General features: G+C 38.9%; 1 protein-coding gene across 1 annotated transcript in view; it reads left to right on the forward strand.

Annotated features, from left to right (window-relative positions):
• The window catches only part of si:dkeyp-114g9.1 (uncharacterized protein LOC555399 homolog), a 41,484-nt gene extending 19,299 nt beyond the window's left edge, over positions 1-22,185 (forward strand). The window contains exons 6-8 of the mRNA XM_039749946.1: positions 14,290-14,471; positions 19,383-19,552; positions 21,538-22,185. Coding sequence (XP_039605880.1) covers positions 14,290-14,471; positions 19,383-19,552; positions 21,538-21,779 — 594 coding nt within the window. The 3' untranslated portion in view covers positions 21,780-22,185. The remainder of the gene's footprint in view (positions 1-14,289; positions 14,472-19,382; positions 19,553-21,537) is intronic.
• The last annotated feature ends 4,323 nt before the right edge of the window (positions 22,186-26,508 follow it).

The following is a 26,508-nucleotide window of genomic DNA, read 5'->3' on the forward strand; positions in this document are numbered from 1 at the left end:
ATTGACTAGCAAAATACCCGTGCTTCGCAGCGGAGAAGTAGTGTGTTAAAGAAGCAATTAAAAAGAAAAGGAAACATTTTGAAAATAACGTAACATGATTGTCAATGTAATTGTTTTGTCACTGTTGTGAGTGATGAGTGTTGTTGTTATATATAGCTATTTCGTATCAGTGCAATACGCTGCTTGTTAAAATGGATAACTCCCGCTCTTACGTGCAAGTCTGCGTGGATATTATGAACTATCGTCTTTGTTCAAGTTCTATTTAAATTTTAAATAGAAGGAATTTTTATTTAGTCGACAAAAATCTTTGGTAGGAATGGTAAAAACAGACAGGAATATTATTCCTGAATAAATCAACTCAAACCTTAAACAACTTATAATATTTTGCTCTCCATAAAAATATATCCTGTCTAAATTATACAAGTTAGAAATAAAGTAAACATTAAAAGAACAAACATTCAAATTTCTTTACTCTTATGTAATTTTATATAAAAAATAAACTTAGATTTTAAATATCCCAAAAGATTTTGCTCTCCATAAAAAATATATCCTGTCAAAATTATACAAATTCAAATATGAACATGCTGCATAACAAAACCTGGAAATATAAATAAAATGTGTTCCTTTGAGCAATAACAAATCAAATCATTCAGTTGTCTTTGCTCATATGTCATTTTAGAGCTGGACGCCTGGCATCTTTTTTTGGCAACAAATTCGTTTGGTGTGAGGTTCTGTGTTGTGGAGATTCTCAGGATGGATTGCAGGTGCTCATCAGTGAGGCGACTCCTGTGTGCTGTTTTGTTAGTCTTTATCACTGAGAAGAGCTTCTCACACAGATATGTGCTACCAAACATGCACAAGGTTCGAGCCGCATGTAGACGGACTTTTTGTTCTTCAAAGTCACCAAAGCGCCGTGCAAACTCAGTGCGCCAGTTTATCAGCAAAGTGCGATTTGGGAACACCGTAGTGACGACTTGGTTTAACATTACTTGGCAACAGGGAAAGTGGGGCAAGGTGCACTGGTGCATTTGTGTCTCCCATAAAAGCAGCTTCACTTGAAATCACTTTGTGATTGTGCACGGGTAAAAACGTCCGCTGAAGTGTCAGATTCTTATTTAATTATTCTGCTTTCTGTACCTTCTGCATTGCATTCAGGTTACCCTGATGTTTTGTCTCATAGTGCCGTCTTAGATTAAATTCTGTAATTACAGCCACATTAGCTCCACAAATGAGACACACGGGTTCAGTAAACATATACTCAGCCTCCCGTCGGTTTTTAAAGGCTCTATTTTCAGAATCAACTTTTCTCTCAGCATCGTGTGAGCTAGCTTCGCAATAACTTGCAGCATCATAAGCTAGACTTGATTAACGCGGTAAGTGTTTGGCAAGGCAGCTGAAGCGCTGCATTATGGGATCTGTAGTTTATTGTGTTACCAGCGCTTCATATACCTGGGCCATTAATAACAATAATACAGTATATAAAATGATCTCGGGCGGATATAATTACACGCGGGCGGATGTGGCCCGTGGCCCTTGAGTTTGACAAATATGGACTAAATAGAACTTGAAAAGATATATTTTTTGAAATGTGATCGCAAATTCAGATAGAGTTGACGCCAAGACTACAGCCTGCATCCTCCCTCGCTCTTACTTTTTACCGCTCATCTAATGAATACACTGAGTATGGCTTTACCAAAACAATCATTGATGGCTAATAAAGTATCCATTATTCGAGTATGTAGATCGGGATATATATATACATATATATATACCCGCGTATCGCAGCGGAGAAGTAGTGTGTTAAAAAAGCTAGAAAAAGAAAAGGGAACATTTTAAAAATAACGTAACATGACTGTCAATATACAGTATTTGTTTTGTGAGTGTTGCTGTCATCAAGGATTTGATTATCATTATTTCTTTCAATCAGGTTCGTATTTGTAGGATGTGTTGTGTTCAAGTTACATTCCGTGTTTGTCAATCGCTGTAAAGATGACAGGTTTCTTTCATCGATTCGTTTCTTACTGCATCAATAAACAGCTCGTCTTCTTCTTTATCTGAGACCTGACACACTGCATGCACGGGTTTTTTTACACTGTCTTCCTTTAGCGGACATTGACTTTTTCCACCGTGCTTTGTTTCCGCAGTAGCTGGATTTATGAATATGCTTGTATGTATCAGACGCTTCATATTTTTGCTGCCTTTTCAATTGTGTAATTCGGTTTTGTTCAGCTCTTTGGAACTGTTGCTTTTATCTGTGCACTCGCGCCAGTTCACGTGAGCCGCTCGGTGTACATGCATCGAAGGTTCCCAGCTGTGCTGGTGCCATCTCGTGCTATGTCCATGGCTGTATTTAATGTTACCTTAGTCCTGGCACTTAAAACTTTCTCTCGCAGTTTCGCTGAGTTTGTGTCAAACACCACCCTGACCATCTCATCTTCCTCTCCATAAACACAGTCCTTCACCCGTGAATATTTAGTGGGAGTTTGCTATTGGATTGCCGCTGACGGACGGCCTTATATGGGCAGGCACTAAATTACAAACGCCAGCGCAGCCTGTCTATGAACTTAATTTAAAGTGTAGGTTTACATCGTGCTTTGTTTCCGAAGTAGCAGAACTCATGAACATGGTTGTATATGTCACTCGCTCGCTTCTTATTGTTTCGCTGCCTTCTCAATTATATAATGCATGTTTTCTTCAGCGCTTTTTGGAGGTCTTCCTGGTTTTCTATGTACTGCGTGATTATGTAGGAGGCGTGATGTCACACGAAACTCCGCCCCCATGGCGTTCAAGCTCATCTCCATTACAGTAAATGGAGAAAAACAGCTTCCAGTTATGACCATTACGCGTAGAATTTCGATATAAAACCTGCCCAACTTTTGTAAGGAAGCTGTAAGGAATGAACTTGCCAAATTTCAGCCTTCCACCCACACGGGAAGTTGGAGAATTAGTGATGAGTGAGTGAGGGCTTTGCCTTTTATTAGTATAGATAAAATTCATTGTTTCTACATAATGTGGTCATTTTACTTACAATGCAGATGTTTTCACCACATAAAGCTTGTTAGGCAGTTAATCTTTCCTAAAATTTGTGATTTCTTGTAGGTTTGATATATTGAGTTCAATTTATTGCATGACATCAATTTTGATGAGCTGTCTATAGATCGTTCTTGATTAGAGAACTTTTCATATAAAACAAGTTGGTTTTGCGCTGTTTATTAAAAATAAAGAAGAAAACATTCTAATGGTTTCCAAATGTTATGAAATACCTATAAAAATCTTTACTTAGGCGCGATTATTCAAACCCCCGACATCGGTAATATTTACTTGGGAAATGTACCATCTTGCAGAATTTCAAATATGTTATTAGGAATTACCTGCGTAACCCATAATGCACTGCGGTAAGCAGGTTTTTCTCGCTACAGTATATGCGTGTTGCTGAAACTGAAGCAAGTAGCATTGCAGATGAGAAATGGATTGTTTCTTGATTAAAATTGGCACAACAGGCTCTGAAAAGCAAAAGCTGAAACGGACCGTGAGTATGATAAACGAAAACTTTTTTCGAACGCAATGGCTCAGTTTCCGTGGGTAAATGCAAACGACACTGACTCAGTTTTTTGCCAAATTTGCCGTCAGTATCCACTTATTGCCGACAAAACACCCACATTATTTACCGGCAAGAAAGTCGACAGACACTACTGTGGTATCCACTGTCTGCGAAACATATTGCCTGTATGTCAAAGCACGTGTCTAAAAGTAAGAAAAAAAGTTCAATTGAAAAAGCGTTTTCTAAAGTTGAACGCTCGGAGGTTGAGCGTTATGCTAGGCTGTTCAATACTGCCTCTTTAGAAGAGTTTGACCCACTACCAGCTGTGGAATTCTGGCTGTTATCTGGCAATAGGCACATCACTCATTTAAAAAAAACCTGAAAAGTCATCAGCATCCACTTTTGCAGGACCATCAGTCCAGGAACCATGCAGTTCAGCTCAAGCAGAAATGAACAGCATTCAGCCCATGCTGTTTGAGATGGTAAAGATTCTTGGGGGAGAAGATGTTGCAAGACAAAAGCTGAAGAACATGGCAGAAAATGAATCAAGACAGTGCTCTGTTACGTAACTGTAATATGTGAAACAGAACTAGTGTAGCTATAATGAAGGCATTGTTAGTGAGTTAAAATAAGGGAATCTTTTATATAATGTTCTAGAGCAAGGTGGCAAAATACTACTCCCTGAAAGGAATTTCAGTTTTAAAATGGAAGGCAGTTTTGGTATCAATAAGAGATCAGAAAAAATAAACTATTTTTCACTTTTGTTTATGGGCAAGTGAATTTAACTGGCGGAGAAGTGGATTTTCTAAATTGATTTCCACACCCCTGTTTATTGTGAACCATACAATATGATGATCAGTTTATTCACACTCAAGTCTTGTCTTTTATTCTTTGTTTACAGCATTCACTAAAGTAGTCAACCATTGTCTTGCTATCAAAACCTTGTAGAACAGAACAACCTTTAGCAGTACCAGGTGTTCCCGTTTAACATTAGAATTCCTGAAGCCTATGGGGAAAACTCAATCCCGGCCCACCTTAAATCACTTTGCACCTCTCCATCAGCATCTTTTGTTTTGTAAATGTGTCGATCAGCAGAAGTAGCAAGAAGCCTAATATCCCATCCCCCCCCCACCACCAGAGCTCATCTTGGTCAAAAAAGTTCTCCCAGCTCAAGCCAAGGCTCCTTATCTGCATGTGTGGTGCCTGGAGTTTAGGGTAAATAATATATTGTCATTTGGAATACATGTGTTCAGTGTCTACGACGATCTGTATAAATTGTAGGATGATGTACAAGGCAGGAATCATTGAACACAAGTTTTCATATTTTAGTAGTAACTGACAAAATGTACAGTACATATGAAATGTATAAATGTGTGAAGACTGAAGTCCAAATATCAAACACTTTCACAGAAGATACAAGTGTAGAAAAACAAGTACACTTTTATTCAAGAATATAACCATAGTAAAGGAAATCCGTTTAAGGGTACAACACTGACGCAATAGTTTTGTTGGCGTAGCAGTAAAAATTGCTGACTGGTAATCAAAGTCACTGGTTCGATTCCGAGCATGCCTGTTTTGAGTAGCTCTTATTCTGTTTATATAATAGACTCAAGTTAAATGTATGTTTAACAGACGGTGTAAATTTATAGTAGTTGTAAAAGTTGGATGATGAGGGTTCTACATTGGAAAAAGATCAGAAGCCCTCCCCTGAATAAAACGTCCACTCGCACATAAAAACGCAGCTACACCAGCTGCACGGGCATGCTCACAAAGTACATGTATAATGCCACAAAGTGGATGCTGACGCTTCAGTACACGCGCAGTGGTATGAGAATGCAGTCATACTAATTTTTTTTGTTCACATACACTGTCTAGATCTAAACACTAGCGTGGAGAGTCACTCGCATACTGAAGAGTCTCTAGCTGCAGGTGAAAGCTGACGTTGCTGTACTTAGTGAGCATGCCCTTGTCGATCAAACAAAGCAGCTCTGCAGCCTACTTGTGACTTTACGCTGTTGGAAGATAAGTAAATAAATCAAGGAAGGTAGGTAAATAACATTCAATCTGACTTTTTATATAAGTAACATGTAAATGTTTTTCATATAAAGACCATCGGAAAACATAATCAAAAACAGGACTTTGCATGATACCTTGGTGAGCTTTGTAAGCTCTGCTTTTTCTTTGAAGGACACGTGTGGTACATTGACTGGCAGGAAGATGCCTGACCTGTTGCTGCATCCAAACAGTGCCATCTTTCACCTTTATGCCTGATGCAGCTCCACTGTTGAGTGTGAGTGGACATTTCTGGCGGGGAGGGGCTTCTGACCTTTCTCAGATGTAGAACCCTCATCTGAGTTTACCTCTGTTGTAGCACTATGCGAAAGCAGCAGTGTCAGATCGGGTGGTGCGTGAATGTAACTAGCAGAATAAAACTGAATTTAAAAAAAAAAAAAAACTATTACAAGTACCATAAATTTGCACTGGCTGTTACAGACTCAAATCAAATGAATGTTTTTATTGTATAACAGTAAGAATAAGGGTAGCTCACTGCTCAAAACGGGCACACCCAGAATCTAACTGGCAACCATTTTAGTCAGAAGTTCTTACTGCTGCAGCAAAAAAGCTAGCGTGTCAGTGTTGTAGCGTTAAACGGATTTCCTTTTCTATAGTTATATTCTTGAATAAAAGCACAATTGTTTTGGTATACCTTTTGTGAAAGTGTTTACTTGATATTTGGACTGCAGTCTTCACACATTTATGCACTTCATGTGTACATTTTGTCAATTACTAAAATATGAAAAACTTTCCCTTTTCAGTTGTGTTCAATAATTCCTACCTTACACTTCTTCCTACAGCTTACACAGATTGTCTCAGACACGGAACACACATGTATGTATTCCAAATGACGATATTACCCTAACTCCAGGCACATCACACGCAGATTAGGAGCCTTGGTTTGAGCTGGGAGAGCTTTTTGCCCAAGATGAGCTCCGGCGGTGGGGGAAATGAGAGAGAAGGCTGCTTGTGCTAATCGGCACATTTACAAAACAAAAGACAGTGATGGAGAGGTGTGAGCGGGTTTAAGGTTGGCTGGGATTAGAAGTTTTTTCGTAGGCTTCATGGATTCTAGTGCTAAAAGCAAAGGCTATAGCTTAAAGTACAAGCAGTACTGGTTAGAATGCTGCAAGCTTTACATGTAACTCCATTTAGATTTGTGTTTTTTTTTTTTTTTACAACCAATGATTGTAGTTTTCAGGTATTTCTCTTCTCCATCTCTGTCAACAGTAGTAAATGGGCAATCTGAAGAGTTTTTGGAGCACAAATATTGGACAGGCAAACCTGTTAAAAGGGACAAATGCCTATTAATGAAACTCAACATTTTCAAGACTCAACTGATACTTTTTCTGCAAGTGTTATTAATGATGCCACCTTTTAATTTCCTAACCAATATATAAATATGAAGTACTGGACAACATTGCTAAAATTAGTAGTAAAATTAATGTTTGCAGCAGCCCTCTCACTAAGCTGTATCACAAAACAGTTGTAAAGGAGGCCAGTTCAACTGTCAGACAATAACTTTCCTCAGTTTCCGAAGTTTACTTTGCCATCAGGCTGCAGATTTAGGTACCCAAGAGTGAAGATTAAACCTATTTAACAATTCCTCTCCAGTGCTACAAGCATTTTGAATTCTACAGTACTAGTTGTAGGGATCTTGCTAAGTTCTGTCATCTCTTGGTCTGTTTTGTATGTGTGCTGTACATTCCTCCTGCAAACAGATTTTCCTCTGAGATTACCTGCCTACCAAATTGTTTAATTACAGTATTCCATGAATTGCTGTGTTGAGACTTAATATATCTATACCAATCCTGACTTGTACTGGCATGCAATATTGGCATCACATATTTAGCACTCATAACTCTGGAACAGGGTAAATCTGGACTCCTCAGACCACATGACCTTCCATTGCTCCAGAGTCCAATCTTTATACTCCCTAGCAAATTGAAGCCTTTTTTTCCGGTTTGCCTCACCGATTAGTGGTTCTCTTACGGCTACACAGCTGTTCAGTCCCAATCCCTTGAGTTCCCTTTGCATCGTGCGTGTGGAAATGCTCTTACTTTCACTATTAAACATAGACCTGAGTTCTACTGTTTTTTTTTATTCGATTTGATTTCGCCAAACGTTTAAGTGATCGCTGATTTTAATGCGTTGGACAGTTCTTAACCCAAATTTAGTAGTTTCTGCAATCTCCTTAGACGTTTTCTCTGCTTGATGCATGCCAATAATTTGACCCTTCTCAAACAGACTAACCTCTTTTCCACGACATGTCTTTCGACATGGTGGTTTAACACTAGAATTACCAGAGCCTACTGAAAAACTCGTAATTCCGTCCCCACCTTAAACTGCTTCTTAAATCCCTTCACACCTCTCCTCCAGCCTTTGTCTTCTAAATGTGCTGATAAAGAGAAGCCGGCTATTCCATCCCCCCACCAATTTAGAACGTGCACGAACTTCTCTCAGCTCATGCCTTGATTGAGTATCTGGGAGTGAAGTGGAGTTTTAGAGCGAAATAATAGATCGTTGTTTGGAACACACGCATTTCATGTCTGTTCCGTTTCTACAGTAATCTGTGTCAACACATTGTTAAAACAGAAACTTTTTTATATTCTAGTAGTAGATGACAAAATGTAGGCATAAACTATATAATGTATGAAGCCTGAAGTCCAAATAGCAAAGAAACATTTTCACAAGAATAACACAATTGCACTTTTATTCAAACATATAACTGCAGAAACAAAAGCCGCCTTAACATGCGACATTAACACCAGTTTACTGTAACTGACTCCGTGGCTCAATAGACTCAACCCCCGCTTGGGAATCAAGGGGTCGTGGGTTCGATTCTGCGCCCCTCCGTTTTGAGAAGTAAACTGCTCTTGTCTTACTGTTTTACAATAAAAGCATACATTTGATTTCAGTCTGTAACAGCCAGTGCAGTTTATGATCCTTGTAAAGGTTAGCTTTTTTTTATTCACTTTTCACTCTCTCAGTCGCGTTCAGAATTAATCCATACAACCCCATCTGACACGGCTGTTTTCACTAAAGGGTTCTGACACACAAACGCTGGCTAAGCTGCCTTCTTCGTATCTCACCGTCACTTGCTTTTCGTCTTATTGAGTGTTCCTGCCAGTCCCGCATGTTGCTGTATGCTTTTTCTTTTGTACTACAGGACATGCAGAGGAAAGAATGGTAAAGACCAGTAACTTCGGCGCTATATGCAATCATCAGACACTCCCCATCTGCCCGTGTCGTTCAAGCACAGGAACATATATTAGTGTAAAAGTATAACAAAAGTGCACTTTTTCCATCGCCTTTTCCTGTAAGAAGCAATGTACACACTTCTCTCTATGCTGTGGTTTCTATTACACACCTGAAAGAAAGAGACAATATATGTGAAAATATAATCGCACTAATGCAATATTATTTGAAAACGAACAGCGTCAGATCGGGTGTGAATTTATGCAAGAACTGGAAATTCTCTGATGCGGACCTTCCCCCAGGGAAGAAAGTACAGTGTCAGGTGCTCATTCAGTGTAATAGAAACCATAAGCACAGAGAGGTGTGTACACGGCAAGTACACGTGTCGTAAATGTAGGAAGGACGGTCCTTGGGTGTGTGGGAACTGTTAATTTTTGAATGTGATGATTTCATATAGCACGGAATGAAAATCTGCACTTCTTAGCATTGCACCATGCAAGGTGTCGTATCAATCGCCTACTGTAACTTGCTTTCTTTTTCTTCGGTTATACAGGTAGTTTTGAATAAAAGTGCACTTGTTTTGTTTGAGAAATGAAGTGTCTGCGTGCACTTTTCGTGGCATTACACGTGTATTTTTTGAGCATGCCAGTTTGAGCAGTATAAAAGTATTGAAAAGTATAACAAAACAACGGGCAGATGGGGAGTGTCTGATGATTGCATATAGCGCCGAACTTACTGCTCTTTACTATTCTCTCCTCTGCGTGCCCTCGAGTACAAAAGAAACAGAATACAGACGCGCTATAGCTCTGCGTTGTACCACGATGCATACTAACGCCCCCCCAACCGGTTCTGACACACAGACGCTGGCGAAGCTGCCTTCTTCGTATCTCACCGTCACTTGATTTTCTTTTTATTCAGTTTTATTGAGTGTTCCTGCCAGTCCCCGCATGTTGCTGTATGCTGGATAGAGAGAAGTGTGTACACTGCTTCTTACAGGAAAAGGCAATGGAAAAAGTGCACTTGAATAAAAGTGCACTTTTGTTATACTTTACACTAATATATGTTCCTGTGCTTGAACGACACGGGCAGATGGGGAGTGTCTGATGATTGCATATAGCGCCGGTTACTGGTCTTTACCATTCTTTCCTCTGCATGTCCTGTAGTACAAAAGAAAAAGCATACAGCAACATGCGGGACTGGCAGGAACACTCAATAAGACGAAAAGCAAGTGACGGTGAGATACGAAGAAGGCAGCTTCGCCAGCGTTGTGTGTCAGAACCCTTTAGTGAAAACAGCCGTGTCAGATGGGGTTGTATGGATTAATTCTGAACGCGACTGAGAGAGTGAAAAGTGAATAAAAAAAAAAAAAGCTAACCTTTACAAGGATCATAAACTGCACTGGCTGTTACAGACTGAAATCAAATGTATGCTTTTATTGTAAAACAGTAAGACAAGAGCAGTTTACTTCTCAAAACGGAGGGGCAGGATCGAACCCACGACCCCTTGATTCCCAAGCGGGGGTTGAGTCTATTGAGCCACGGAGTCAGTTACAGTAAACTGGTGTTAATGTCGCATGTTAAGGCGGCTTTTTGTTTCTGCAGTTATATGTTTGAATAAAAGTGCAATTGTGTTATTCTTGTGAAAATGTTTCTTTGCTATTTGGACTTCAGGCTTCATACATTATATAGTTTATGCCTACATTTTGTCATCTACTACTAGAATATAAAAAAGTTTCTGTTTTAACAATGTGTTGACACAGATTACTGTAGAAACGGAACAGACATGAAATGCGTGTGTTCCAAACAACGATCTATTATTTCCGCTCTAAAACTCAATCAAGGCATGAGCTGGGAGAAGTTCGTGCACGCTCTAAATTGGTGGGGGATGGAATAGCCGGCTTCTCTTTATCAGCACATTTAGAAGACAAAGGGCTGGCGGAGAGGTGTGAAGGGATTTAAGAAGCAGTTTAAGGTGGGACGGAATTACGAGTTTTTCAGAGGCTCTGGTAATTCTAGTTTTAAGAAATGAGAAGCAACTCCTTGCACCATTTGGGATTAAATAACTTGTTGCCAGCTGAAAGATAATCACCCATGCAGTAATTATCCAATAGGAGGCTCGTATCTATTTGCTTAGTTAAATCCAGGTAGCAACCTTTTTTTGGCCAGGCAGTGTACATAATTTAATTAAAAACAGGAAAATGTACGGGTACTCGCCAATGATGAATGATAATGATGATGAAGTAGCTGTGCAGTACGATGCATAGGATTTAAAACTCCTCAGGTGACACCACTTCAGGCTCTTCAGGAGAAGTTGTATCTTTGTAGTGGTCGTCTTCTGCTGGGATTTCATGCTGGCTTTTCTTTATTTTCAGGAACATTGTGATAAGTTACGACATTGTCTCCTGTAGCGAACTGCCAGTACAGTTTCCGTGCTTTCTCACGGATAATGTTACGGTCCATGGGAATGTTCTTCCTGCAGTCGGTGATCCACAGTGCCAAGGCAGATTCCATCCTGATATTTTTATTCCTTACGGTCGTTACCTTTTTGGCAATATCAAACTTACAAGTACTCCAGATCGCTGCTTCATTCTTCATGTAGCATACGGTGCTTTCATTTAATGCCATAGTGGCGCGCTACTGCAGCATAACGTTTTAGTTACTGGAGCAAATACAGTAGTTCAACCTTCTCCTGGAGTGTTTTAAACTTCTTCTGGTGCTTAGGCTCAGTTCCAGAAGCCATAGAAGGTGCAGGGCGATACAATGACATGTGCATTTAAGAATAAAAAAACAATAACAAAATGGAAAACGAGGACACTCGGCTGGAGACTCAAAGTAGCAGTCAATCAGCAACGAAAAATGAATAACGCTACCATCTCAAACCACATTTCCCTCAACGGTGGTAAACCCACTCCCCAGGGTACACGTCATATGGCAGCAGTCAATCCGTAGCAAGGAAAAATGAATAATGCTCTTGGATTGGCTACTTTAACCATTCCAAACCGTGTTTCCCTCACTGTTTGCTTCCTGTTCTCTCTACAGCACAGTATTGCCACAAAAAGCCATAAATTGCGGAGGATATATGTGCTTTCCATTAACAATTAATAGTTAGGTTCGAAGAAAAAAATCTGCGATCAACTGAGTCTGTAAACCCAGAACCTTGACTTTGTGGGGGTCTACTGTGTGTGTGGATGGATGGGCGTGACCTTCATTTTGGGTCTGCTGGGCTTATTCTTTGTGACATGGTGTGTATTGTTTCCATTCAGAAGGACCTCAGTTACCGTGTACTGTACTTATTTTTTTTTTTCTTTAACACTAGAATCCCAGGAGCCTACAGAAAAGCTTAATCCCAGGCCACCATTTAAATTCCTTCGCACCTCTCCTCCGCATCGTTAGTTTTGTAAATGATTCAATCGGTGCAATCAACTTGCTATGCCCCAATCTCCTTTCCTCCCCACAGCTGAACTGAAGTCCATCACAAACTTCTCCCAGCTCAAGTCTCTATCGTGGTATGAGGTGCCTGGAGTTGTATAGTGTAAATGTATCGTTATTTGGTATACATATACAGTAGTTCATGTGTGTTCCATGTCTACAGATGACACGAAATGTGAGGCAAGAAATGCTGAACTCGTATCTAAAACAAAGTTTTTCCATGTTACTCTAATAATGACATGAAGTGTAATGTGCGAAGAGTTTAGTCCAAATATCAAATAACCGTGTGCTTTTATTCAAGAATATAACCAAAGGAAAAAAGAATCATTTAACTTACATGTTGCTGTCAATGAGTTACCAACCCAAGCTCAAATGCCAGTTGAGAGAAAGTTGATATGTATTCTTGGATGGTGCAGAGGCAAGAACTGCTGCCTTATAGTAGCCAAAATTGACACCGGGTGTTAGACTGCAAATCAGATGTGTGTTTTTATTATATTCTAATAGTAATAGCAGCTCACTACTCAAAACGTGGAGCGCCCGGACTCGGAACCTGGAACTTTTTGGTAATAAGGCAACAGTTCTTACCTCTGCACCATTCAAGAATACTTCTCAACTTTCTGTTGATTGACATTTCAGCTTTGGTTTGTAACTCATTGACAGCAGCATGTAAATTGGATGATTTGGCTTCAGGGATTTTATTAAATGGCTATGTAACCACTACATGCATTCCAACGTTTTACATTTGGTTTGTGGGTATTTGTTTGTTTAACATAATTATGAATCTGCTTGAAATGAATTGTTGGCTTTTTAGTTTTAAATGTCAATATGCTGTATTTGTCAAAGAACAGGCACCTTTTTCTAGAAGTAGAGCATGTGCATCTTGTTTATAATTTTACATCAATGTGTAAAGTATGAAGGTACCAAACTAATTAGTCAACTGTCTTTTTATATTACTGTGTCCAGGTACCTGCATCGTGAACTCTATTAGAGAATAAAAACTGTATGCGTTATTAATGAATGTAACTGTAGTAATTCTGACATGGAGAAAGCAGTCTTCAGTCAGACAAAAATGAGGCAACTTCTCCTGGTCCATGGGCTCACAGTCTGACTTGGTGAGGAACTATACACTTCAGGTGGAGTGAAGTGGCTACTCTTTTTAGTGGAACATGCTTCGATTTTTTTTTTTTTTTTTTTTGCATCTGATAAGGTTGCCTGTATTGTACTTTTTCCCCAGTTGTTTCTTTTGGTTAAGTACTGTATGATTTAAGGCAATATTGTATGAGTTAATGCAATTGTTTTTCTGCTCTATTATAATGCAGCTCTTTATATCTGATGTGATAGCCCTTTGCTTTATTGGTTCTAGATTGTTTGACAGCTCATTTCTTTGTACTGTGGTGAACAATATAAAGGAACATGTGAAAATAAGGTTATTCTTTTTAGCTCTTAGTTATTCAGTCTGGCAGCCTTTACCCTTTAATAAAATTTTATTTCGAAAGTGATAAATTAATAAAATAGTTCTTTTCATTTTTGAGTTTTAAGTACTACCTTTACTTGCTTGGGTTTCAAATTAACATGTAAATTGTTTTCAAAAAATTGTTACAGTACAGATTGATAAAAAATGCCCATTAAGTTGGCAGAATGTCTGCAAAACAGGAGGAAGCAGAACAGCATGCTCTTTAATGTTTTTAAAGTATTACAATGTAGAGTTCTACTGTGCTAATTTAAAAATAGAATATTATTCTATTATGGAAATAAAATGGTAAGCCTCCTTTCAAATTTTGCATGTGTCTTTAATGTCTACTATAGCTTAACTTTTTTCCAGTTGTAGTTAAGTGTGTTAGAAGTCTTGCATCTTTTCTGCAGATTTTGGACATGTAAAATTATGATCATTAAAAATGCGCAAAATTTGTGTACCAAACCTGGTCTCTCTCTGTGCCTTGTTGATCAATAACTGATCAATGTGTATATATTGACCATCCTGATGGTGATGGATTTTTGGCTTACTGGTTTGTCTGGAGCTCATAAGCAGAGTAATGTTCGCTTTCTTTCAAATTCTTTCCCCCCTAGGTTTACCATGACACTCTAGAAGGGGTATACAGAGTTCTAAAGACGGAAATGCGGACTTCTCTTATTGACCATGACCATTTCTGGCAAGTTGCCAAAGTACAAATGGCAAGAGTGTGCAAACTTGAAGAAACAGCAGTAAATTATGTAAACTGGAAGATGATAGACTCTGGGCCTTATTACAGGTTTGTGAATTGAACATTTTCTCATTTACATATCCAGATTACCTGTAGGGAATAAGTTTAACAGATATTTCATGGCAGAAAGTATAATGTTAGCAGTCTTGTTTTCCTTCCCTACTCGCTTAACTACAAGTATTCATTTAATTGGATGATGGCTGTGGGTTTGAGGCTGGCAATTTAACATTTTAGGGTTTTCAAATTACATTTCTAAGTATGAATCATTACAGAAGTATTATATTGTATCTTCTGACTTTCATATTTGTTTTTTTCAGTAACACTACCCCATGCTATTTTGTATGCACAGTATATAATGGATACAGAATCATAGATCTGAACTCGGGCATGCTTACTAGCTCAGGATCACACAAGGTGGCAATTACTGAACTGATTCAAAACATGGTTTCAAGCCTTTAAGATCTTGTAAGAGAATGTCTTCAAAAGTAGGACATCCTGACATTTGTACTCTTATGATTTCATTTCCTAATTTAAATGTATGTAAACAATTTATTTTGTTTTCTGATAACAGTTCTACATAAGTTTTATTTGTATGAACAAGGTATTTGCCAGTGACTTTAAACATTATGTAAAGTCCCAAAATTTTAATTAATGTCAAAGGGGTATTTACTAGTATATACAGTTGTATGTACAGTTTCTGTATGCTGATTGGAGTAATGGAAATGCTTTGTAGTTATTCTATGCAAATGAACCCAGCTGGTTAAAGGAAGCTATTGTTGGCTGGATAACCTCCCAATGGTGACTTGGACTACTAAGGAGGTTCTGAGTGATTTAGAAATTGTAGAGGGAGAAGTATTGCTCAGATTAAATGGGCTGAAATCAAGCAAATCACCAGGGCCAGATAATCATTACCCTCGAGTTTAAGGAGGCTAGTGAGTACATATATAAACTCTTGACACATTTTTTGGAAGTCCCTGCACACTGGAGAGATTCCGAAGGACTGGAAAATGGCAAACATTATCCCATTGTATAAAAAGGATGACCGGGCAAATCGAAGAAACTATAGGCCAGTAAGCTTAGCTTGCATCACAGGAATATTAAGGAGAAGACTGAGCAGTATATTGCAAGTAAAGGAGTGTTTTTTTTCTTTCCTCCCTGAACAGACAAGCATGGGTCAAGAAGTGGGAAGATATTACTAACATGCTGGAATTCTGTGAGGAAGCAACAAAAGGATATAATCAAAGTGGAGCGTATGATATTTATCTTGATTTTCAGAAAGCATTTGATTAGGTGCCACATGAGAGGTTGGGCATCAAATTAAATGAAGTTGGAGTTCAATGGTAGTGTTTTTAGATGGGTGTAACCTTATCAGAAGTGGCTCATAAAAGTGGTGGTCTGCAGGGGTCAGTGCTAGGGCAGCTCCTATTTTAATGTATATAAATGATTTAGATAGGAATATATAAGTAGCAAGCTGGTTAAGTTTGCAGATACCTAGGTAGGTGGATTGGCAGGAAATTTGGAATCTGTTAAATGATTGCAGAAGGACTTGGACAGAATACAGGTTTGGGCAGATTTGTGGCAGAAATTTAATGTCAGTAAATGTAAAGTATTACGCATAGGAAGTAAAAATGATAGGATTGAATACACAATGGGAAGTCTGAAAAATCAAGAGTACACCTTTTATGAGTAGGATTTAGGGGTCGTTGTGGACTCAACACTATCAACTTCCTGACAGAGTTCAGAGTTCATTAAGAAGGTAACTAGAATGTTAGGTTATATAGTACGATATGTGGAGTACAAGTCCAAGGAGGTTCTGCTCAAGCTTTAAAATGCACTGCTAAGGCTTCATCTAGAGTACTGTGTGGGGTTATGGTCTCCAGGCTACATCAAGGACATTGCAGCACTAGAAAAGGTCCAGAGAATTGTAGCTAGGCTCATTCCAGGGCTACAGGGGATGAATTATGAAGAAAGATTAAAAGTGCTGAGCCTTTTTAGTTTAAGCAAAAGATTAAGAGGTGACATGATTGAAGTGTTTAAAATCATGAAAAGAATTAGTACAGTTGATCGAGACTGTTATTTTAAATTGTTCATTAGGAACGAAGGGACACATTTGGAAACTTAAGGGTAAATTTTGCACAAACAAAGTTTCTTTACACAAAGAACCATAGACAAGTAGCTTGGTAGACAGTAAGACTTTAGAGACTTTCAAAACTCTGGGAGGGGGAAAAAAGTTCATAGAACAGGCAAGCTCTTTTGGGCTGAATGGACTGTTCTCGTCTAGATTGTTCTAATGTTAGATTTTTTTTTCAGTCTGCCCTGTGGCTTTGACAGGAGCACATGGGAGTCCACCCATTAGCGTAAATTAAGGCGCCCATGTTGGAGTTCTTTCATAACTCAATATAGGCAGTCCCTGGGTTTTGTACAAGATAGGGAGTGTAGGTTTGTACTTTAATTTATATGCAAGTTGGAACAGGTATGTTATTTTAATAAATGCTATTGTTGACCGACTATAACCAAGTGCTCTGCCAATGAATAATGGAGTTTCACCTCTTTGTGACCTTTTCATTATTTCTACTTTATTTTCAATGGTGATGGTTTTTCTCCTCTTTACTGTATCACCAGCACTTGCATCAGATTTGTGTTTCAGAGATATTCTTGAAGGGTGAAGACAAAAGGTTAAGATGAGCTCTTCTGCACAGCACTGTACATGCTATCACAGCAAAAAGGCATCAGTCGTCAACACGTCTGATGTACTGAAAAGAGAGTTTTCTATGTGCATAACAGTACAAGCAGGCATGCTATTGAGAATGAATGGGGCAGCGATGGGCGGTTCATCACCAGCCTACATCAGTCACCTCCACTACAGTATGCTGCCTGCAGCACCTGCCCACTGAGAACGAACATGGTGCGGGTAGTGAATCACCACCGCCCCCTCATTCAACAGGCAGCCATCTGAGGCGCACTACAATGCTACCACCCGCAGCCCCGTTCACCCTCTGTGGCCTCTGTTCAGCCACAAGCAGGTCACCACTTGCAGCATTACGAGCCACCCACCGAGAACAAACTGGGCAGCCGTGTGTGATGGGTGGGCAGTGAAAACCGCTTTCCGCTGAGATCCGCCCGATGGGCACTACACGAGCAGCGAAATCTCCCCTCTCCAGCCTCCATCCAGCCACCGCTTGCAGCATCCCCAGGCCGAAGATGACGTAGCAGCAGTTACTGAGGCACATGCGTCGCAGCTGTGGCCCTGTTCGTAAGTCGTAGCTGGTGATGTCCGTAACCTGGGGAATACCTATACTGTCCTTTTATTTACTGAGTATTTTGCACAGGACATCTCTCTATCACTACTGCTCCACCTAGTGAGCTTTGTTGTATATCTTTAAACCTGCCAGGTAATTTTCTTTTGTCTGAGTTATGACTTATTTGCATATTGTAATAAATATGTTACATTGGTGTTTGCAGCAAGGTTTGCTTCTGTAGGTGAGAGGGTTCTTGAGCTTTCAGAGTTTACATACTTTCATACTGTAGTTAAAAAATTTTCCAGATGGGTGGAGGTGCTTGTTGATGTACAGCATACTATAGGTTTTGTTTAATGCCTTCATAATGGGTACGTTACTATGTGTGTGTTATCTGACAAGTTTAAAAAAATAAATAAATAAATAAAACCTCTTCTTAGAAGAACGCTGGTAAGTGAACTGTCATTGCATTTAACATTTTCAAGAAGCAACAATTCAGTTATGAAGAAATATATCCATGAATTATTTACAGTATCAGGTGGTGAGGGTTATATAGATTTCTTGTTTTATGATAACTCAAATTAATGCAGTTCATGTTCCTAACTCATTTACTAATTTTTCTGGAAGAGCCACATTAATTATACTTTAAATTTGTATAGTGCTTTTCTCACTACCCGAAGCACTTTCCACATAGGGGAGATCCAGGACATGAACCCATGATCCCCTTAATGTGAGGCAGAAGTGCCACCACTGTGCCACCTGTGTGGAATAAGCTACAAGAACTTTAATTGCTTCATTTTGTTTTAAACAAGCTTACCCTAAACCAGATTGTGGGGAAATGGAACCATTCCAAGGCAGCAGCCAGACCTGGATGGAGTGGCAGTCCATTGTAGAGCCAAATTCCAAGTGGCACCTCTGTTGATTATGGGTGGGTAACAATGCCACCCTAAAACAGTTATGCTCTGCAGTTATTGAAATTTAATTGAAATGATGCAATTTATTCCCCAAAATGTCGTCATTTGCTCAATTTCCAGACAATCGTGTGCTTCAGATAGAATTATTGAGAATTTTAACCCTGTTTAGTCATAGACTTGTGCTTGAATTTACACCTGCTAACTGAGTGTCCACTGACATGAATTAGTTAGGATGGTTTTACTCTGTGCAATTGAATAATCAAGTTAACTTGTCATTGCTGTTGGTTAAATGTACTGTATTTTCCAGTGGTATACCTTTGGCTGCTAAATGTGTATAATTGTGCTCTGGCATGTGTAACAGTGTATAGTGTTCATGTACTGCTTTTATTTAACAAATATCGGGTAGCTCTAAAGACAGATTTTTGTGTGTGTATATGTAGATATTAACGAATATCTAATGTAAATTCTCTAGCACTAAAATGTAAATTAACTTAACCTCCGTTTACAGTATAATTGAAATTAGCTTTTCCTTTTGGAATATGAAAACCTTTTTTGTTTTAAATGGAAGTATGCTAAGGAATTGATTTGATAGAATGCTTGTACTGTCATCTGTGACGGATCATATGTGACAACTGACTGATTAGAGATCCAGTAGCTTTTCTTTCACTAGTATTTACACTACAATCCTATCTAGAGCAAAAGCTATATGTTGCATTTGATTCAAGTCTTATATTTGCAATGAAAATGTATCTTTTTGCTGGTAGCACCTGTGCATATTAGTATTTAACTTCTGTTTTGTTCTTTTAAAGGCTTTATTTGGTGTCTGGAAACTCCATTTATTTGGAGCACATCAAAGGTTTCCTGCAGAGAAAAAGGTTAATCAGTGACTGGTTTCTTCAGGAAGAAAACGTCTGGGTCAGACATCTTCTGTCGGAGGAGCTTTGCCAACTTCTTGAGTTTGATACAAAGATACTTGAAGGTAATTGTGGTGTTGCTCAATTAATCTATACTTGCAGTTGAGGTTTATAGGGATCTTTTATATCACCAGAAATGTCTTCGTAGTATCTCATTGTGGCTGTTCTTTATCCTTGGCTTAATTTTTCTTTCTAGTAATTTTGGTGTGCTTTTTAGGTGCAGGGGTGGTGATTGTCTTAATTTTTATGGGAGCTCAATAAAATTTGTCTCAAGGAGGAAATTTAATCTGTTTAATTTATGTTGTAAGTCATGCAGTTTCTTTGGGTGATTACAAGCACTTCTTTTTAAAGAAAGACAATATAAAAGTAAATTCCAAACAAAATGGAGTGGTTAAAGCAGCCTTAAACTTCATTCTGTGCCAGAAATGTGTAATCATTTCTTGATAAAAATCCAAATGAGAATTAAGAATATCTACTTTACAGAAACATTGTTCCCCTTAATGTCTTGTTCTCAAAGTTGTGTGAAGGATAACCAGTATTAAATCATGCTAAAACATATCTAAGTGAACCTGGTCAACTTGAGTGACTATGGGAACGATGATGGGACATCTCTGCCAAAGTCTTATGGCGCTTTTCCACTGCATAGTACGGCACGACACAGTTCAGCTCACTTTTGGGGGGTTTTCCACTGGGAACAGTACCTGGTCCTTTTTTTAGTACCACCTCAGCCGAGGTTCCAAGCGTGCCGAACCATTACCAAAACGTGACGTCTAAACTCTGCTGGTCACTGATTGGCCGGAGAAAATCGTCATTACTGCATCACTGAACTTGCGACACGAGACACAACAGACCCGCTAGATTTTTAGCACAGCCAGCGAAGGTTCGGACGCACCATTTTGTTTTAACCAAAAATGGCTGTTTCGTGGTCTGAGGAAATACAGACGTTCCTCTCGTTGGTAGCCGAGGAGCGGATCCAGCGAGAGCTGGATGGGGCAACGCGGAATGAAAAAGTTTTTCAGGAGGTCGCTAAGCTCTTGGGCGCACACGGCTACCATCAGACATACAAACAGTGAAGGGACAAGTTTTTTAAAAAAAAAAAAAATGAAGAGCATTGTTGTGGTGTTTGTGGCGCGTTTACGATGATGTCACGGCAGTAGAGGCGGCGCAACTATAACGAAACGTGAATAATCCCGCCCACTCTAAAGCGGTACTAAACTGCAGTCGAAACGCAAACTGAGCCGAACCAGGGTGAGCTGTACTGAAACGTGCTGTGCTGTACTATGCAGTGGAAAAGCGCCATTAGGTTCTCTCCTGTCTGGGCTATGTACTACATCTGTACTGAAGATATACTGTAGCCATTTGTGCTGTACCCTGTTCAGAAGTAACCTTAAGGAATATCAGTGTTGTATCTAAATGTGTGCTTCATGGACACCAATTTGTAGGTTTGTCAAGTAATATGAATACTCCGGTGTTCGTGCCCATTTTGTGTAAATAAAATGTATTGTGTGTGTTTGTGTATTTAAATGTATACAAGTATAGATAAATTGACTTTCCTGAGGAACACTGTACAAGAACAAACTGAATATTTTGATAGTCTTAATGGGTGCCAACCCTTTACATGAAATACAATTTTTATGAATGTTTCCTCTGCAATGAGTAGAAAATTTCTTCTCATATTTATAGTGTAAACTGTTTGTTTTGAAATTTATAACTCTGAAATTGGCTGTGGTGAACATGAAGTGAATGACGTTTTAAACGTTAACTGTCTATAGATATGTTTCCATCACACTCCTGTCTTTCCGCTTTTGAGGATCTGGCTCTGTTGATCCTTTTGTAGAAAGTCTAAACGCGGCCTTTTCTAATGAGACTAATGGAGTTTGTTGTAAATTTGACTCCTGAAGCTGTTAAATGTATTAAACTGATTTAATGCAGAATATGATAAATAGGTAAGAAAAAATTAAGGCTACTAGCACTATTTGGGTAAAGCTTTGTTGTTTGACATTGTGTTTTTTTTTTTTTTTTTTTTTTTTTATAAAACCCCAAACTTCAGGAAGTCTTCATGGAGACACACTCTCGGCCCATTTGAGTCGAATCATCTGGCTCTATTTACATTCTGGTCAGGAGCTGTACATGGATGCTGTAAAAGGATTTGTCCTTGAATGTGCAGGAGCAAGACTGAAATTTTATAGTTCTGTCAATACTGGATTTTATAGCTCATTTTCTTGTGATAGAGAATGTTTGAATACGCATGTGGAACTTTCTCCTAATGAACATTTCTTAACCTATGGCTGAATAGTCAACAGCTTTTAAATCTTTTATTTTAAAGATTTTATTGAATTTTTTATGAAAAGCTGCTAACCCTTTTTCACATTTTAGTGGTGTTTTTACTTTTGTAAAGTGGGCATAATTTTTATGGTTTAGCTTTTTAGCTAGTCTCATTCTGTCATATCACATCTTAGAATATTTAACAATAGCTCATTTTAGAATAAATTTCCTTTCATAAACTTTTTTGTGTTTTTCCTTCCTGACATTTACCTACACTTTCACGAATATATATCATAATATTGGGAAGAACTTTGTATTTAATATGTACACTTTCTCTTGATTGAGATGGAAGATGGTAAGAATTGATAGCTTTGTCTTCTACATGGTGCAGGATAAGTGAAAGAATGGTAAATGAAGCATTAAACTGTTTTCTAGGTCCTAATGTTTGTTCTACTCATTTTTAACCTCCTTGGTGTCAATCCCGAGTATGACACTAGCTCAGAATTGTATGTATGGTTAAGCCCATATAACTCTTGGTATAGTAATCTATCTATTGTATAGAATATCATGCTGGAAAAAATCATGAATTTTTCTATGTGCTTTGGTATTCTGAGGTAACTTGTCAGTATTCATAAGTGGGATGAAGCCTTCAATCAAAAACATGTAAGCATGTAAACAAGAAGCTATAAAGCCAGCTTTAGAACAAACTAACATTAGTTGAGCAGCTGAGTATGTGAATTGGTCATCAGATGTTGATACGGATAGTGAAACTAATAGATACAGCACTGTACGACCCAACCAAAGTGATGTGCCTGGTGAATTTGGTTCAACGAAGCTTCACTCTATGGTGCAGAATCTACATGACGCAAAAGGCAAAATGATTATGATCAAGTAGGACAAGAGACTTTAATTGCCTAAGCGCTGTTCATAATACAGCAGCTGTTTGTGTCTGGGTAAATATGGATGTCGCTTGCACGATTGGTGACCCACAGTAGCATAAGGGGTGTGAATGTGCAGATTAGGCACGAACATTCTACACTTAAATGCAAGCAACAGAAACATAAATGCCCGAAGAAACTCGTTTCTACTATCCAGATTGTTACGTTGGGCTGTGTGAGTGGCTGGTTCAAAACTAGTCGCATAACTGATTTGTAACTAAATCAGTACAGCAGTGGGCACTATACATACTTTTCCTATTGCATTTGTTGTATATTTTTTCATGTTGGAAATAATTAAATATTTGACTAAGTGGGGGAGATGCGGTTAAACAGCTGACTTGTTCCTAGTTTTAATCATTACTTTCTTGGGTGCCATTTGATACCATAATGAAAACCTTTATGTTCAGAAAATCTACTGTTTGGATACTCTAGGAACTGGAAAGGTTATTAAGGCTTTTATGGAGTAACCAGGATTTGAGAGGTACATTTTAAAATTCATCGGTTCCCCATGACTCTAAAGTGGGTGAAGGCGAGTTCCCAATTCTGTGAACTGAAATTGGGTTAGGCTGGGTTTATTGGAGGCGAAAATGTAATGTTTTGCAAGAAATTTAGAAAGCCGAATTAGAGTGCAGCATCCCACTTAAGATGGAGAACCAAGTAGGTTGTGTTGTGGTTGTGAGATTTCATTTCTGTGCAGGGTTTTTTTTTTTTATTCCCCCCCACCCCCATTTTATAGGCTCTTCATTTTCTTGGTCCTCATCAGTGTTGCACAATACCCTTTGACCAAGGATGCAACTACTGATGGTTTGCATTCTGAATGGAAACAATATGAATATATTTTTTAAAATAGAGTACGGTATATGTTTTTTTAATCATTTACACAGACTATTCAATCCAAAAGCAGTGCTCAGCAAGGTAATAAAATGTGATCAAATTTGTGTGAGGGATGTGTTAAGTTTAATTTTTGAATTTGGAGAGAGAAGCAATTTAGGGAGGGAGGATCAAGAGACAAAATTAACACTCTTGAAAACCTGACAGTAACTAGAAACTGCAATGTCTTGCAGTGATTGAGAGCTGCTGAAGTCAAAGGACTTAATTAAGCTGGCCAGTTGAATGAAGGGAAGCTAAATGCATAGACTGGTGAAATTGAATGACAAAAGCTCCGATTTGAACTAGTTAATTTTGCCACCTGATAGGGTGTTTGTGTTTTGGTTAATACTGCCAACCCCTCAGGGAGCATTTGTGGAGACGGTGAAAGTGGCACGGCCCTGAGTGAAGTGCTTGTTAATGTTGTCAAACATTTTTATTTATGCAGAATCTGCCCTTACCAAACTTTCAGTTGTCTGCATCATTGCTCAAATACTGTATATGTTAAACCAAATGCTGGGATTGTCGTGGAAAAAAATCTCAATATACTCAATCTTCAAAGAAGGCAGTCACAGAGCCTAGATGAGAATGCAGAACATTTCTTTATTTGCACAAAGTTATGCACAAATGTCTCATTCAATGAAATGTGAAATATATTAAACAATTCATCATTTAAACTTTTCTATTACCTTTACTTGCTCTGTCCTGTGGTGGGCTGGCACCCTGCCTGGGGTTTGTTTCCTGCCTTGCACCCTGTGTTGGCTAGGATTGGCTCCAGCAGACCGCCGTGACCCTGTGTTAGGATATAAAGTGGGTTGGATGATGGATGGATGGATTACTTGGTCTAATACATCAAGTCTTCTCTTAATATGCAGACCTTTATCACCTATTCCAGTCGACCACAAGCACATTTGGACTCATGTCAACCATCCAATTTTTCTGAGCACCAATTCCTTAGGATTGTTCTTTTTAACTTTTCAGCACTTCATAGGAGGGTTGTTTGGGCTTTCCCATTAGTTTATCCTCCCTTTCTAGAGGAAGGGTTTGTCCCTCATTTTAACCTTGGAAAGTGACGTTTGGTAGTTTCTTGTGCTTTCAACTTTAAGTTGCATTTAGTTAACCCTTGTTTACATTCAATACTTTTTTCCTTGTTTTATTCATTCTGTTATAGGTATATATAGAGTATATATGCTTATAATAAGTTAAAGATTATATATTAAAATTCCATGAGGTCTACTGTACTAATTTATAATTTTAAACATTTCAGTCATGTTTCCTCTTAAGTTTGCTTAACATGAAAAGGTTCAAATCCTTCAGTCTGCTTATCGCTCAAACCTCATGGTCCTAAAATCAGCCTTATATATGTCCTCTGGACTTTCTCTGCTGCATTCTTTTTGCCATGTGGGGATCAAAACAGTACACAGTATTCCACTTGAATTTTACCTAGCAACTCAATACACAAGACATTAGTTTTGCAGACTCCATGTTTTCGGTATACAGTAGACGCAGTTCTGGGTTTGCGGCCTCAGTCGTTTGCGGATTTTTCCTTAGACCCTAACTAATAATTTTTAGTGGAAACCACAAATATCCTCCAATTTATGGCTTTTTTCATGGCAATACTGCACTGTACAGAGAACAGGAAGCAACCGTAGAGGAAAATACGGCTTGGGATTGTGAAGGTAGCCAATCCAAGAGTGTTGCACTCTACCCAAATTTGAAGCTGTAACTCCCAACAGTCCCTGTAGTGGCTCTGATTGGCCGCCTGTTGAGGATGCAGGGGCTGTTGGGGTCAAAGGATGTCAGTGCAGATTTTAAAAAGGGGGCCAGTGATGTAAAGAAAGAACTTGAAACAAATTACAAAAACCTGTCTCTCTGCCTGCCTTATGTTGGGTTACCTATACTTACTCGTTTTGTCCTGGATCATTTTGTGGTTGGGGTCTGGATTGTCTGCGGTCTGCCTGTGTACATGAGGACTAAGTGGATTCATTGCCATCCTGTGAAGGAGTGCTCCTGAACCCGTCTTCACCATTTCAGGAACTACCAATAGGACTATCTTTACATTCCCATTCAACGTACAGACCTCTGGGCTACTTTCATCATTACATTTCATCCGTTGCCATTTTTCATGGACTTTACTGTGTGTGCTTTGTTGTATTTCATGGCTAATCACTAAGAGGAACAGGTGGTATCTTTGTTTTCATTATTCTTTATTTGCTGTTTGATTACCGGTTTGCTTTGTTTTTGTCTGAGTGTGTGGGTCGGGTCAAGGCTAGGTGTGTCCCTGGCATCTCCACCATAAAAATCGCCGTCTTCTCGACTGTGTGAATCTTGGCGGCACCGGACCGCTACAGCGTTACTCATTTCTCCTTGCTGCTGATTGACTGCTGCCTTGTGACGCATCTCTAGCGCAGTGTTCTTGTTTTCCGTTTTGTTCTTCTTAATCCTTGGAGCACTGCAGCCTCACTGTCTCTGAGATTGAGCTGCTGCACTAGACTAGCCTGCAGTCATCATTTACCTTTGTGTGCTTGCGTGCAGCCAGTTATAGCACAGTTGGCTTGGTGATTTACTGAATTTCATCAATGGCGTCCGTTGCATCTTGTACATATTGTTCCAGTAGTTTAAGTAGTTCTTACAGTTTATTAGCAGTGTGTAAAATGATCAGTGTTGCAGTAATTGTGTTGCACTTTACATGGGGTTGTTGGGGGGGAAATGTTCCATTAAAATTTCACTGGCGTCCAGGGATGCATTTAACCCCCAAGTATGTGGCAGTTTAAGGGTTAAAGCCACCGAAACACCCTGTTCCTTCTTAGGCAATGAAAACACTCTTGCATGAATTACAGTACATATAGTGGTAACATCGGTATTTTACATTGTAGCACTGCAGGTGACATCTGTACAGTATATGGGTTTTCCTTTACTTTTTTTTTTTATTTTTTAGGTAATGTATTAAG

Source organism: Polypterus senegalus, chromosome 3, assembly GCF_016835505.1.
Source record: "Polypterus senegalus isolate Bchr_013 chromosome 3, ASM1683550v1, whole genome shotgun sequence".
NCBI classification, from domain to species: domain Eukaryota; kingdom Metazoa; phylum Chordata; class Cladistia; order Polypteriformes; family Polypteridae; genus Polypterus; species Polypterus senegalus.